Raw genomic sequence first — 16,599 nt, forward strand, 5'->3', positions numbered from 1 at the left:
TACTGCATATTGTTGTCTTCAGATCAGTCATTCTGATTACCAGATACAAGCATGCAAAATTGGTCTAGAAAAAAGAAAATTTTAAGCATTAACTGTTCCTTTCAATAAACCATAGACATCAGCAATACACCTACCCTAGCTATCCTTGTATATCCATATAAATTTTGGTTTTCATTTTACAGAGAAAAGGAAAAAAACAAAATAACAAAAACAAATACATAAACAAAACAGCATAGAAAACAATCAAAATGACACAGAATTTCAAAACAAGGTGATAGGATACTAACAATGTTTGTTATATTACATAATGTTATCTTCAAAATGGTTGCACAAATAACCAGATACAGGCATGCAAGATTGATCACACAATTACACATTAACTGTTCCTTTCAATAAACCAACAGATATTAGTAGTACAATTATCTTGGCTATACCGTGTATACATATTCCTAGTTTTTTCTCTTCCTTCTTTCTTTTTCCTCTCCCCGCCTTCATCCCAGTTAGGTAAATGGATGCAACTAGAGACTCACATAGGTAAACATGGGATTTCCTCCCTACTATAAGATCCTGAAAGAGTAAATAAAATCTGAAGTGTACAATCAATATTGTGAAAGGGAAAGAAACTGCTCAAATAGGAAGGTACAAATGATCTTTTAAGTATCCCTTTACTTTGTAAAACATTATTTGCAAGTTAATTTATCAGTTTAACTTTGTATCTCTTGAATGTGTCCTATTACAGTTTGGTGGATAGCTTCTCACCAAGGAAACAAATATCTTCTACGTCATTTAAAAGAATATTGATCATCAATATGACAAAGGTGTACAGGAAGTAGTTTTTTTTTTTTTTTTTTTTTTTTTGGTTTTTCTCCGGTACCAGGAACCGAACTCACGACCTTGCGCTTGCCAGGCAGGCGCTTCTGCCGCTGAGCTAAATCCCCAGCCCTACAGGAAGAAGTTTGCACCAGGTCACAGGAGGCAATCGTGCATGGGCTTTCACAGTCCTGTGCTCAGTAATATCATGCTGGAACTCGCAATCAACTGTGGTGAGATGAACTATACCACAGAAATAAAGTTACTATAGATCAGGGCTCTTTCCTATACCCCACTGGTTTACCGCTACCCATGGTTTACCATTACCTATGCATATGTAATGAAAGAAAATGAGAAATTTGCTAGGTGTAAAAATTGACCATTCCAGTAATAGAAATATCTGAGACAGTTGTATTTTTTCCAGAGCATATTATAGATTAATGTGATTCTAATAAAAAGTCACTATGATTTATTAAACTATTATCAAGGTATGTTGATCAGTCAAAACAAATAGGTAAGAATATCTTAGCTATTGAAACACCATAAAGGCCCACTAATTAAAAATATGGTAGTGGTACTGGTACAAGGATATGGTAAAGTATGGCACTGGTGCAAGGATAAAAAAACGGCTGAAACAAATATATTTTTAAAAAATCCATTCTATCATATACAAATAGATAAGCAATACCATCACAGGCAGAGAAATTTCTCTTATTTCAAACTTTTACCTCCAGGAAGTTGAAAGTTCCTCTGTTCTCTCTCTAATAACCCAAACCAGCTAGAGAAGCTTAAAAAAAAATCACAGGTTTTTAGAGCTCCATCAGATTGATAAGAATATAAAGAAATCTAAGTGGACTAAATTTCAGAAAATAACCTTTTTCTAGAAAAATTAACAGCTGCCTTTATTCCTGGCTGAGCAGTGCGGGGAGAAAGCAGCTAAACGTTCATCTGCTGTATGTGGGCTGAGATAAGGATGGAATTCCAAGGTACTTCAAAATAAAGGAACAACATCTTTGAGTACCGGTGCTAAGTTCTTCTTCTTTTTTCTTTTTTTTATTGTTGTCCCGGGAATCGAACTCAGGTCCTTGCACTTGCCAGGCAGATGCTTATGCTGCTGAGCTATATCCCCAGCCCCACTGCTAAGTTCTTTCAAGCACTATTTCATTATCACACTAAGCTTACAAGTGTATTACTACTACTAGCATTATAAAATTTTGATTCCTGTCTTACAAGCAGACTGAGATGGAGAGGTCATCTGCCCGTAGACCTAGTAGGCGTGGGAGAGCCGGAATTTATGCACAATGGGAATTCAGTTTTCAGTGCTACCCTGCTTGCAGCAGGTTTTTACTTACTCATCCATACAGCCGGATAACCTCATTTCCTGACTGAATGAGCCTAAATTAGCAAGTACTTTTTCAATTCCTCCTCAGAGAAATAAATTCTACATAGCTTGAAATGTAAAAGCATTGAAAAAATTAGGAAAGCTGATTTATTTTGTAGAAAAAGGTTTTTCTTAAGGATGCAGGTGCTAGGATGCTCTGCTCCAAAATTCTGATGCTTAAAGTACTGCCTATTTGTCATAGATTCAACATCTCTCCTCAGTCCAGTAAAATCCAAGTATTAATTTCCACGCTAATTTGAACCCTATCAGAGATATATATAATTATTTTCCTCACTGTAGAGTCCCATGCTTGATATACAAAGGTGTAAGTTATTCAATTATTTGCAAACGTATTTGGCATGCATGTTCCAGGGAGTTTGGACAGGTAGGATTTTTGTAAATGCTTTTGGAATTTGTTGCACCATTTAAAATACAGAACAGTGTCCCACCCATCATCCAAACATCTGCAAGTCTTATGTTTTTGAATAAAGATTATAATGTGAATACTGCCTACACAATGATTACAACTCCAAAACTTATAGCGGTAGAGTACTTTATGGCATTAGTGACACACTTGTGACTACACAAGATTACAATTCTTCCATATTTGATATTTCCTCCAAATTTTATCTGTGGGAATACTTTCTCCAAAGGTTTCCCAAACAGAAGGAAAAAGGGGTGCTGGGTGGAGCCTCGGAGAAAGACCACTGCTTCCAGAGTAGCTCCCTGACCACCAGCAGCTCAGCACAGTGACGTCGAGTGACACGAATGCCAGGTTTTGGCCCATTCTTATAAAAGAGATCAAAATAAGAAATGTTGAATCATGCAGTGATGAGAACTCTTAACATCATCCCCAGCCCTTTCGGTGGCAATCTCTACCTCCTCAGTGATAATACCCAACTGTATTTAAATAGACTTTTAATCCCTTATATTCTCATGCAATAGCCAAATTTTAATACTAAAAATTTCCCCTTCTTTTGCCATTACTGGTTTTCCTAAAACGTTGAGCTTCTCCGGTTCCATTGGTGATGATTTTACACTTTCATCTTCAAATCACTTTCTTTGGTCTTATGTTTCTTCCTATGTTTTGTAACTTAAAATTACTGTCAATGACTTGAATCTTTCTGAGCTCTGCTGTCATATAACTGAGAACAAAATGAAAACATCCTGAACCACTGAGGCATGTTTGACTGCCTGACAGAAATACTCACTTGAAGGTTTATACCATTACCTCCAAGCCAGAAACCACCCTATTGCATTCACCTAAAAATAACACCCTTTCCTGACATTTAATTCTGCCAGTGATAGTGAGAACTAACATTTATCAAGTGTGGACATTATTTGCATTTATTGACTATCGCGTCAGGCAGGTTCTGGTTTTCCTTAGACTTTGAGCTTCTGCAGTTCCAAGGGTGATTATTTTAATTTTTAGTACCTTTTCTACCTTTTTACATTATGTTTCCTACTCCTCTCAACAGTCTCATGAAGTAGGTGATGCAATGCCAGCAGCACTGAGCGAGGGAAAGGCTGAAGATCTGAACACAGGTCATCAAATTCAAACCCCACCTCTGCCTCACACCTCTGCCATGTCTGTTTCATCCCTTAACCTTGCTTAGATCGAATGGGTTTACCTAAGAAATAGACACCCAAATGTAGGCAAATGCAGCCAGAAAAACAGGACTCCGCCTGAAATGTCATCAGGGGTGAACAAAAACCTGAGAAACTGAGTGAAACCATAAATGGTCAGATTTGAAAAAAATATGAAGAATTACACAGATTTTGGAAACTGTAGCCATGATTTCCTTATTTGTCTGAAGCAAGCTGACATAACACAAATCTCATCCTTGATTCTGTTCAGGATCTGATGTTTCTGGACCATCTGTCTGACTCTACTTCAACAATGTAAGAGATGTAAACAAAAAAGCAACAAAGTCAACTAATGTATTTCAATAAAAAATTTATTAACTGGAACCTATACATAGGTAAATTCTAAAATAGTAGCAATACAATATTTTACAATATTTTATCGTATTTTACAATTATAGTATTTCATTGAATATTTTACAGTATTTTAGCAATTCATTTTTACTCAACAATTCACCTTCGTGTTTTTCTTCCTAGAAACATATACACTGCATGAAAGCAACAATCCTTTTAACTCCAAGTTCTGTGCCTGAGTATTTTCACTATTTACAGCATATAATAAAAGGGACAATTAATTATGCTTCAACACTTTATTTCCTCTCAGAGCTTAGCAATTACTTAACTTCATATTATTCGGTCACAAATGGTAATAAAATGTCCTACCTAAACAGTTAAAATCATAAAATATTATAAGTCAAGTCAATGAAACTTTTAAAATAACTACACTGACACACACATGTATATTGGGCCCTATTAGAAATATGCCAGAATAAAAAGCTTTATTAAAGGAGGCCTTGGAGGAAGAGTGAAGAGGAACCGTATAATCAAACATCATTAAGAAGACTGCAGGTAAAAAGAAATTGGACTCCAGTTTTAATCAAATAAAAGAGGACGGAAGCACAGACCAGGGAAGGTGAACCTTTTAGAGCGTGCAGTGGTACACACGACGACGATATGGCACGCGTGCCACAGGTTCACCACCGCTGGGACGGACCATCACAGCTGATGAAAGCCAAGGAAAACAGTCACCATTCCATCACGGGCGGGCTCACTACCTCAAGAGCTCCGATTCAGGCTCTGCGGGCATTCGGGTCCTCTCCCACTGATTTCCTTAAATGGAACCTTAACCTCTAGTTATGGTAGCAATAGACTGCTATTTCATGCGACAGCAAACAATGGAAAAAACAGTGGTTAAGCCACACTGACTCTGGGTGATCTCAAAACCCCTGAAAATAGGGGTGTAGATGAGTTAATAAGAAATGGTACTCAAGGAGCACTGTATCATCTAATGTGATCTATAAACAGGGAAAATTTTGTAATTTTCAATGGAAAAGCCCACAGAATTTGAAAATTAGTAATGTCTTGAGGCTGATTTTTATCAAAATGATACCAAGCTATCAGTTGGCACAAATTTCAAATGCACACCTAAATGCATCACCTCAGTTTAATGATCCAGTAAATGACAAAAAAGACAAACAATGAAAACAGCATCATATAGCACAGAAGCTTTGTTTGGCTCCCTTTGGATAAAATCTTCAGTTTTCCCATAGTTTTACCTAGAAATCCAGTTGTAGAATCAAATTGCGAGTCCTGTAAGAGAGAAAGGAAAATACCATATTTCCGCTCTACATATGTACATTCAAGTAACTGAATATACTGCTATTAGGGCGCATTTTAAATGACAGTTTTGTGTTTCATCAATTCAGGAGCCTATTTATACCCTTAGTAATCAGCCTGACTACTCCATGCAAAATAAAGCAGGTCTTTCAGCAAATAAAAAGCTCTTTCATTATTCAATTTAAACATTTACTTCAATCACAGAGACATTCAAACACTCAAAGTATGTAGGTATTATTTCAATTCTATGGATGAAAAAATATTCACAAGAAAGGCCAGTGCTTTGTACAATAGCCCACAAGTTTTCCCCTACCTCTGGCTGTGACACTGCTTTCCAAGGTCGAGTAATTGATTGCTACCAGTAAAGGAATTTAATGCACTTAGCAGTTAAATGGCCCTCTACTCTTGAGACACGTTTGTTTAGATAGCTGTGTGAAGTACAGTGAGTCCACTAACAGCTAAGAGTGTCACGTGGACGTGGTCAATGAGGTAAGGGCTACAAATACGAAGAAAAACCACCATGTTAAGGCACAGTTTGAGAAGTCCTTAAGAGGAAAAGACCAGGTATAGATTAGAAATATTACACCTTCACAGAAATCTCAACATCCTGAGACAAAGGACCTCAGCTTAATACTAGATTTGCATAGCTCAGTCTCAGCTTAGCTTGTGTACTTTGGACTTGGAGTTCTTCCCCAGGATACTTCTTCCCCAGGATTATCCATCGGAACCACCCAGAGAGCTTTCTGCAAAACCTATGCCGCGAGCCCTCGCTTGAAACTCTGAATTAACAGTACTAAGAGTGGAAAACAGGTGTGTGCATTTTCAAGGAGTTCTCTCGGTGACTCTAGTAAGAAGCGTAGTCAGAACACCAATTTCAGCTCCATACTGACTTTGGAATAGCACAATTTTAAAAGCGCATGGAGTAAAGGGGAAGGTCCCGAAGAAAAGTTTGACATCCAAATAAACATCGGCAAAGGCTCTAACAAAAAAGTTACTATGTGGCTTAGCTTATTTACAGATACAGGGCACGCAGGCTACTACTGAGCTTTATAAGGGTTCTGCTAAGCAAGATGAAAAATGCAAAAAATAAATCTTATGGCTATGACAAGCTGATTAGAGACACGTGGATGGGAATCCAGGATTTATAATTTCTAGCTCTATTTCAAAAGGCATAAAAGTTAAAATTTTATTTATCCCTCATTAACAGGTTATATTATTAGATCAAACATCTTAAAAGTTAAAACATAATTACTTTTTTTTTGCTAATACCATGCTACAGTAGCTTTGTAATATAGTTTCAAATCAGGGATTGTGATGCGCCCCCCTTGCCTAGAATTTAGGATCAGTGGAACAGATTAGAAGATCCAGGTACAACTCCAAACACACTCAGCCACCTTCTCACTGACAAACGGGCCAAACACCTTCACTGGAAGAAAGATAGCCTCTTTAACAAATGGTGCTGGGAAAAGGCTTACCACATGCCGAAGACTAAAACTAGACCATGTATCTCCTCATGCACCAAACTAAAATTGAAATGGATCAAAGACCTAAACATTAAAACAGGAATGCTGAGTCTCCTAGAGGAGAGAATAGGTAGAGCTCTTACGGACACAGGTGTAGGCAAAGATTTCATTAGCTAAACCTCAATCATATGGGAAATAATACTTTATTGGTAATTTCTTTTGTAATATAAAAGCTTTTTAATAGGATAAAAAAGTTTTTGTATTACAAAAGAAATTATCAATAGAGTGAAAAGACAAGCCACAGAGTGGGAAAAAATTTTAGCAAAAAAAAACTGTTAGTCCCTCAGACAAGGGAATAAGGGAAAGAACTGAAAAATTTCAGACTCCAATTTCAAAGACCCAAATCCAAAAATGGGCATCTGAGATCGTATTCATCACAGTGAATTTGTACCTATATATGCTATATCTTGATTCCTTTTTTTCCTAATCCCTTCCACTCCCTTCAACCCCACTTCCCCTCCTATTTACAAAGCTTTGTTTCCATTTTATCGTTATTTTATAGTTTCCATTTTATCTGAGATGCATACCCACTTCTTGTAGTCAGAAATACAAATGGCAAATAAATATATGAAAAATGTTCAACATCACTGGTCATTTGAGAGATGAAAATTAAAACAATGCTGAGGTTATGTCTCACTCCAAAAAGTACAGCTATCAAGAAATCAACCAATAACAAATGCTAGAGAGGCTGTGGGAGAAAAGGAACCCTTGTCCACTGTTGGCAGGACTGTAGACTGGTGTAATCACTGTGAAAGTCAGTGTGCAGAGTCCTCAAGAAACTACGATTAGAGTCTCATTTGACCGAGCTATTCCCCTTCTGGGTATCTTCCCAGAGGAATTAAAAACATCATACCACAGCAATATACGTGCACCCATGTTCACTGCACCACAGTTTGCAAGCGCTAATCCTGGAAATAACCCAAATGCCTATCAATTGAGGAATGGATAAAAAAAGGTTTTTTGGTTTCTTTTTTTTTATACAATGTAGTATTACTCGCCATAAAGAAGGATAAACTTGAGATACTTCTCTGGTGTTAGAAACCTTAAGTGTAAATAAGGACCAAAGTAAATAATAGCTATTGTGAAACAGGAAGAAATGATTCAAAAGAAAGGGGAAGTAGGATGAGGAAGAGAGAAAGGAAGGGAAATAAAAAAGATAAAATAAGGATAAAATGGAAACAAAGCTTTGTAAATAAGGAGGAGAAGCGGGGTTGAAGGCAGTGGAAGGGATTAGGAAAAAAAAGGAACCAAGACATAGCATATATAGGTACAAATTCACTATGATGAATACGATAATCAAAAAAAAAATAAAAAGAACATTTGAGAACTTTAAAATAATCATAATTACTTACCATTTCAGCTAATAATTTATTCTGATTTTTAACTTCATGGCCTATTTCAATGGAAAGCTACAAAGAAAGAGATCCGTTACTACTCATAGAAAGGTATTTGAGTGTTACAAGGTAAAATAACATCATATGTAACCATGTACATTTTTTCAAATGAAGCTGTATTCTAAAAATATTAAATATACTCTACTACAAAACTGTCTACTGAAATGAACGTAAAATAAATTTAGAATTTTTTACTCCTTCTAACTGTAGGTATTTTCTCTCCATTCTGATCTCACTGTTCAGTCAGTTCTGACTTAGTTTTACTATACACCCTGATCCTTTTATGTCTGCAGGCCTTGTTCTGTGTTTTACTCATAGTAAAGTACTTACCTATGTATTTCTTCCTTATATCTTAAAAGATACAGAAGCACTCACATGACTAATTCAAATCCAGATAAGTATTTAATATGCTCCTAGTGAAATATATTACTTTTGGGGGGGGGGTCTTTTCAAAACAGGGTTCCACTATACAGTTTAGGCTCGCCTTCACCTCACTTTGTAGCTCAAGGTGGCCTCGAATTCTCAGCAGTCCTCCTGCCTCAGCCTCCCAAGTGCTGGGGTTATAGGTGTACACCACTATGCCTGGCTATTACTTTCAATATATGTCTAAACTGATTAATTAAAGTTTAAAGATACTTCTACTCCATAATAAATTGAAAATAAATTTTACAAGTTAGTGTTATCTACATCTGCAAGCAATGCAGCAAAGATCCTGAGCCCATGAGATAGAGAAGTGTAGCTAATTACAGCTTCAATATAAACCAAAACCTAATACTTCATACTATAAATTCTTCAAAATCTTCACTTCCAGGATAACTAAATAAATATAACCAACTACTGAAAATCATAGCAAGCCATTGCAATGATTCTTCTCAATTTAATTTGTGTGGAAAACATAAAATACTGATTTAATAAGCCATATTAGAAGGCTGTAGATCAAAACACGAGGTTTCCCTCAAAATTAAACCAGATAATAAAGCTAGATCGCCTAAACCACCAACTACTTTCAACAAATGCCATTAACGCCAATGAAAAGATTTCTAAGACATCACAGTTTTCTTCTACAATGTATCAGGGATTAACACTAGTTTTGATATTTTAAAAATGTATTTAATTCTCATATCCTTCCAAATGCTATATTTTCCAAATTATTAACATCATACAATTATTACTAGGTTCATAGATCTACTCCTTTTGATTTAATATGACCTTCAAAACAATACTATTTGAGAACACAACAGTTTCCATGCTGAATACAATTTGCTTTTCCAAAGACTATACTGAAGCACCAATTAAATTTTGGCAACATGGGCTTCTACTGAATGCTTTATAAGTGTATAACATATGTACTGCAACACAGAATCAATCAAATACACAATTAAAGTCAGTGGTGTGTAATTCCTTTATTACAAATTTACTTAGCTAATACCACCAATAATTACGTTAGGTTCTATGCAGAACATAAAAAGAAAAAAAAGGAAGACAAAACCCCACATTCTGATTTCTTTTACATACAAATAATTCCAATGGGTATCACTATGAAATAAATGCTACAGAAACGGCACAAGCAGTTTTATGCCATAGGGAAAATAGTAACTTTTGAATGGAGCTATTAATCAGTAAGCTTGAGGAAGGAGCGTATGCAACCATTAGGGCCTTCCAGGATAAGCAGGACTCCAGTCAGCATAAGGAAAAGGGTACTGAGGCAAAGGGACCGTGCAGGACATGGAGGATGGGACAACAAGCACACAGGGGACACAAAGAGCACTCTCATTTGTCTGGGGAAAGCACACAGGCTGGAAATGTGGAAGACAAGGTCTAAGAAGCCGGGGCCAATCTCTGAAGGACCTGTCCAATCAAGCTATAGAGTGTGAAGTTTATTAAGTCATGGAGGACACAGAAGACTTCTGGGAGTGCAGGATGCAATTTTAAAAATATTCTACAAAGATGACAGTACGTAGCTCAGGCCAGAACTAAGAGCCTCTCCCAATGGCTCACCTATGAAACCTGGGGTAGTATTAGAAATAGAAAAGCAGAGATAGAGAGAAGTATGAGAGAATGTATGATTTTAGAGGGTAACATGAGTTTAAAAGGTAAAAAAAGGAAGATTAAAATTTATTTATACCTTGGGAGATTAGAAGAGAAAGAACAACTACATGGGGATGGAAGGGCAGCTCTGTCTGACATGTAACTGAAAACAATGCCCAGTATTTTTTAGATTGTAATATACACACAGCAACTGGAGTTTATGAAAAACATCAAACCAAACTATCTTCTGCTTTCCTACATTTTCTAACCTACTTAAAGTACAGTCTAAATTTAGACCTTACCACTTTGACCTCACTAAGCCACAGTATTTGAGTAGCTGAATTTTTTATTATGATCTCAAAAAAAGCACGTAACTGACAAGAATATACTCATAAATACAGAAATACAATGTACGTAAGACCTACTCCGTACTTACAGATTTTATAGCAGTTACTTTGCTTCTCAGACTTTCAGTGAGCCTCTCGTTTTCTTCTTCACAGGCGCTGTACCCACTATTAGCATAGCCGTAGTTCCCGTAGCTGCCGGGCGGGGCTCCTTCACCTGTGAGGACCACAGCCGCAAGTGTTGTGCAGCAAAAACAAGCCATTTTTGAAAGGTTAAGAGTTAGCAAGAACCACAAAAGACTCGTGGAGGGCGTTGCAGACCATGTACATCTATAATATTCATATTCCAAATAAATTTTAAAAATGTATAACCAGAGAACAGAACAGGACCCCCTTCTCACAGACTATTCAGTTCACTTCAATACACACTTATTGATCACTTACTGATTGCTGAGAAGACATATAATTAGGCACTGATATGCAGGGATTTTCAGAATACATTCCCTGGCTCAGTAAAAACATAGGTTTTAATAAAAGATCTAAAAGTAGTAACATCAACTACCCGCTAAAGCACTTTGCTGTGAAGGGAAAGGGAGAAAGATAACCTAATGGGAGAAAAAGCCGAGGGCAGAAGCATGGTCTGTTACCACTATCTCTTTCTCTTAGAGAGCTGAACAGAAAAGAACCAAGGGGCAAGGGGAATTGGCGACACAGCTGCAGCCCTAGGAGATGGATGGAAAAATCTCTTATGGAGAATGTCAGCCAAGAGTTCCTCGGAGTGTTAATCATTGTTCAACAAATACATGAGGAACCACCATGTATCAGATCCATTCTTCTTTCTGGGAGCTACTTTTATGGAGCTTATCTTTGAGTGGGTGGCAGAGAATACAGTCCCCACCGCCCTGTAATTGAGGCCATCAATGTTCCCAGTCATGGAAAAGGAACTATCTGCTAAAGAGTGGCAATCACCTGGAATAAACAAAAAGGAAATTAATGAAAAGTGGTAGGACTGCTCAGAAAAGGAGGATAAAACAAACCTGGCTACAGCAATATATTGTGGTGGCCCTGACCCTGCCAGATGTGTGTTCTTTCTACAGAAGGGCTCCCTGGTCTCTTTAGCCTCTGAGAAGCCACACTGTTAGGGTGAACTACAGTTAAAGGTTTAGAGTGTTAGGCAGCTGAAGAACAGAGCCCCAAGGAGTTGAGACTGCTTAACAAATTATGGGCTTAACAAATTATGCTTAACAAATTATGGATTATGGGCAGTAGACTGTACAGAGTTTGAAACAGATTCAAGAGTTCACTAAATATATTTTAATAATATTAAAATTGGAGGCATCCATAAGCCAAAGAACAGATGGAGGAGCACTGACAGGAACAGCTGGAAGGACAGGATGCGGCAGTCAGTGGTGGGGGCTGAAGGATGCTCAAGGTGTGAAGAGGAAGCTCTAAGGCACGGTACAAATTTCATTTTCTCTAAGAAGTAAATCTCCTGAACTCTTATAGTTCTGACTATACCACTACTATTGCTCTCTAGACCATATTACAAAGGCAGAAAGCAAGTTTGGTTCACACACCACTGCATAGCCCCATAAATATATAGACACGTACACAAACAGTAAGGCACACTCAGTGAATGCATATTAATAAACTGATTAAAGAACATAATTTGAGTTTACTGTTATTCGAATTGCCGAGAATGGACTCATATATACTTCTCTGAGCACAGAAACAGTGTCTCATGGTTTTATCTCCCCCTGTACCGAATATGCACTTTATGTGCATCAGCCATCCAACTTATTCAGTGTCTACCACCACAAAACCCACGACAAAATCTTGAACAAGGATATTCCAGAGGAGAGAGGTGCTTAACTCAAACTTTCCTTCAACTGCTGACATACCATACATCTCTTAAGTCCTCAAAATGTATTATTCAAAAGTTAAGAACTCAAGGACTGGACATACTAATTTCTCCTCACTTAACAATTAAAATTGGGCCGGGGATATAGCCCAGCAGCACAGCACCTGCCTGGCAAGTGCAAGATCTTGAGTTTGACTCCTGGTACAAAAAAAAAAAATTAAAATCATCACTTAGAAATGAATTCTCTGTTGATGGGCACATGGTCTGCTTCCAGGTTTTAGCTAGTATAAATTGTGCTATTAAAAACATGAGTAGGTACGTGTTCTGTACATGTACACATCCTCTATGATGAATGGAATCATTATGTACTGTAAATGTGTACAAATAAAAAATAAAATAAAATGAATTCTCAATATATTACCCAATAGTACTCTGTGTAAATTCTACATTAATATGGTCCAAAACCTTTAAGAAAAGAAGAGTGTATTCTACTTATTTTATGCGACTATGAAGCCAAGTATATTAACATTTGCTGGAAAAGTAATTATTGACTGGTTGAATTTAATCACTTGATAATTTCATCAATGAATTCACCTAAATTAGTGATCATTTGGTTTATTTCTTTTCTTTTAGAGAGCTGAACAGAAAAGAACCAAGGGACAAGGGGAACTGGGGACCCAAGTTGAAGCCCTAGAAGACAGATGGAAAATCTCTTATGGAGAATGTCAGCCAAGAGTTCCATGGAGTGTTAATCATTCTTCAACAAATACATGAGGAACCACCATGTATCAGATCCATTCTTCTTCCAGGAGCTACTTTTATGGAGCTTATCTAGTGGGTGGCACTGAGAATATAGTCCCCATCACCCTGTAACTGAGGCCATCAATGTTCCCAGTCATGGAAGCAAAAGAACTATGTACTAAATTTTAACTTTAGAATTCTTCCATAACATTCTTTTTAAGTGAAATTCTCAATGATAGAAATCTTCCAGTGCACATTTCTAAGATATGATCTTCCCTCAAACTGTCACCCAGCCCCAATATAGAGAAGAATAAAGAGCTACAGTTACTATTGCAAACTCTGTCACTACTTTTTGTATGAATTACTGTTAAGAACAGTTGTATAAAAGCTAATGAGGACTGAAGACCATTCTCACCCTTTGTGGGTTTAGACAAATGCTGCCTCTTTTGGGTAAGTTCTATCAATAACCGAACCAAATCATTAAGTGAGACATGTGAAGTGTGATGGCTTCTGCACATGAGTATCTATCAGATTCACTGTTATTCCAAATTTAAAATTCCAGATCAATAGACACACTGATACTTAAAAAAAAGTTAACACCAATGTAAATGATAGTAACACTCACATATCCAATCACACCTCAACACCAGGAAACTTTTCAAAAGGCAACATGCTCTATCCTAGAAATTCTAATTTAGTTGATCTGAGCTGGGATCCAGACAATAATACTTTTAAAACTTCCTAGATAATTCTAATATACGCTGAGGACTGGACCTCACCCCTTCTCAATTCCCTCTCCTGCAATTTAACAAGGCACACTGCAGCACAAAAATTTTCAAACAGACCAGAGACTTACTGATGAAATGTAAATTCCATGGCCGGGCAGGCAAAGAGCTCCACAGCCGGATCTTCTCATGCCTCCTACTTCAATCAAACTGACTTGATCATCATAATCTCTTGAACACATCATTCATAATTCCAGTCTTACTTTTTTTTTTTTTTTGGTCATCCTCCCATCTGGAACTTACTTCTCCCACTCTCCATCATTCAAGATTTAGTAGAATCCCAATGTCTCCACAAAGTATACACTCAGTGATCTATCTCTCAAATCTCTGAGACTTTCACTCTGTAGAACTTACCTGGTACTTGTAGATGTATAGCTACCACCTTGTATTATGATTTATCTTTGCATATATTCCTACTCTTCAGCTAGACTAGAAGTCTGTGGAGCACAAATAGGGTGACAATGGACTACACAGCTAGAACTTACTCAAAGATACAATAAATGCTTGTTAAGAAAATTATTTAGGCATGTGAAACTAAAATTCTTCGAAATTACTGTTTATCGTCTTCAGTTTTCCTGTCCACATTGTTTCTATGATCCAATTTTTCATAATTCATACATTTTAAAAAACCTGTTGTCCTCCTATGATGTATTCATCAATGTGTATGTCTATATTTACTGGCAACTTTTACTGACTTTAAATACCTAACATTTTTGAAGTACTCCATTTTTTCCTTTTTCCACGTCACAATGACTGACAATGTAAATGTTGTATCTTTTTTCAAATGTCTCATGTATTTATTCAAGTATGCTGTGCTTTGATTTAGAAGTTCTCTTCTCAAACCACCTCTTCATAGTTTCAGAACAAGAAAATGCTACTCTAGCATCTGTGAGTTATTATAAAGGTCTATATAATCGTCTGGGGCTAATTTATCCCTGCTACTTAAAACGGCAGTTTCCTCACCCACAAAATCAAGAAACACGTTAAGTCATTAATCCTTCCTACAGTCTCCTGCTTCACCAGTGGAACAAGGTTTAGATAAGAAACGCTCTAAGTGAAGCCTCCTTTGACCCCAACCTTACACACAAGGGCCTTTAACAACGATGACGCGTACATGTACCTTTGCGAGTCCCAGCTACCAGTCTAATAATCATTACTAATGCTTAGCAGGCAACACCTACTCTCAGTTTCGCTTCTCAAGAAACTTAAGATCCAGCAATGATCAGCAAAGAATGAGGAGCTAAAGCTAGGCTCTGGGAAACTAGTTTCCAAAACCACAGGTCAAACGGTCAGTCACACACACACACACACACACACACACACACACACACACACCTCGACCTCCGAGTTGGCATCTGTACACACCGCACTCCTAGTTTCCCTCTAACCTACCGTCTAAACGTCAGTCTTAATCAAACTTAAGGAAACTTCTGGACCTAGGACAAATGATGTGTTTCCACTTCGCCCGCCACCAAAGATCCCCTCCGACCTCCCGCCTGAACCCCAGCGACGGGACACTGCCCTGCCTTCCGCCCCCGCCCCAGTGCTCGGCACTGCCGGTGCTAGGGTCCCCAAACTTGAAACTCAGCCCTCCTCTTACCCAGGCCCGCACGCCTCATCCTGCCAAAGGGGTAAGCCAAATGGTGGGCGAGAGGAGACTGGGTCGTTAAGGGTCGGGGGTTACAGCACCGCGAGTTCAGTCCCACCGCCCCCGTGGAACACCAACTTCTTGTCCCAAAGCGCCACGACAACAGTGGAGACTAACTACCGCGCCGGATGATGACGACATAAACCGCCGACCGGCGCTCTGCGAGAAGCATTGCGTGGTATTCTGGGAAATGTAGTCCACAGCTCACAATGGGCCCAAGCAGGGGGCGTGGCGGATGTCATAGCCTCAGCCCGCAAAGTTCACAGAAGAGGGACGAAGGCGGACACAGTTCAGACCAAATTATTGACCATGGATCCCCTCTGCCCCGCTCATGGCCCCCACCACCTTGCTTTCAGATGTTGGCCCCTATCTTAGAACCAGGAGATGTGCTTCTCCCAGGTCACACTTAGAGGATGGTTGGCTTAATGTCTCCTGATTCGGGCAATCTTTCCCTCTCAGAGTCGGATAAGGGATAGACAGAGAAAACTTTGTCAAGATTCTGATTTTGCAGACAAGTAATTTGAGACCCATCATAGAGAAGGAAGGAAGTAACCAATCTGAGCCTGATCGCCCTCACTAGGGTGACAAAAGTTCCTTAGGGGACCCTTGCTAGGCTTAAAGCAGGTAAGGAAGTGTAGAGGCTCCTGCAGTCTCCTAGGAGTTCTTGTTGGGCACTGGTCGCACTTCTAGCAAAAAGCAAGACTTTTATCTATTAAAGGGACTAAAGGATTCCTACTTGCCCTTCTACTTGGACATTTTTAAATTGAAAAAAGCACACAGATAATTCTGACTTGTACAGTATGTCAGGGACTTAGAGACTGGG

At 38.2% G+C, this 16,599-nt stretch overlaps 1 protein-coding gene across 1 annotated transcript; it reads right to left on the reverse strand.

Moving 5' to 3' along the window:
* Positions 1–4,131: 4,131 nt before the first annotated feature.
* Positions 4,132–15,903, reverse strand: Bet1 (Bet1 golgi vesicular membrane trafficking protein). The gene is made up of 4 exons (XM_005388040.2): positions 15,729–15,903; positions 10,834–10,958; positions 8,328–8,384; positions 4,132–5,425 (listed from the first exon to the last, which is right to left on the reverse strand). The coding sequence occupies exons 1-4, from the start codon at positions 15,745–15,747 to the stop codon at positions 5,270–5,272; spliced, it is 357 nt and encodes a 118-aa protein (XP_005388097.1). The 5' UTR covers positions 15,748–15,903; the 3' UTR covers positions 4,132–5,269.
* Between the last annotated feature and the right edge of the window lie 696 nt (positions 15,904–16,599).

This window comes from Chinchilla lanigera, unplaced genomic scaffold (genome assembly GCF_000276665.1).
Source record: "Chinchilla lanigera isolate Chin_1 unplaced genomic scaffold, ChiLan1.0 scaffold00031, whole genome shotgun sequence".
Classification (NCBI taxonomy): domain Eukaryota; kingdom Metazoa; phylum Chordata; class Mammalia; order Rodentia; family Chinchillidae; genus Chinchilla; species Chinchilla lanigera.

What these genes read in the sequence shown, in the direction of transcription:
- Bet1 (XM_005388040.2), bottom strand. An exon ending in AAGTAACTGCTATAAAATCT is followed by an intron (nt 8,385 to 10,833) that starts GTAAGTACGGAG and finishes CTTTCTTTGTAG; the next exon opens with CTTTCCATTGAAATAGGCCA. An exon ending in ATAAATTATTAGCTGAAATG is followed by an intron (nt 5,426 to 8,327) that starts GTAAGTAATTAT and finishes TCTCTCTTACAG; the next exon opens with GACTCGCAATTTGATTCTAC.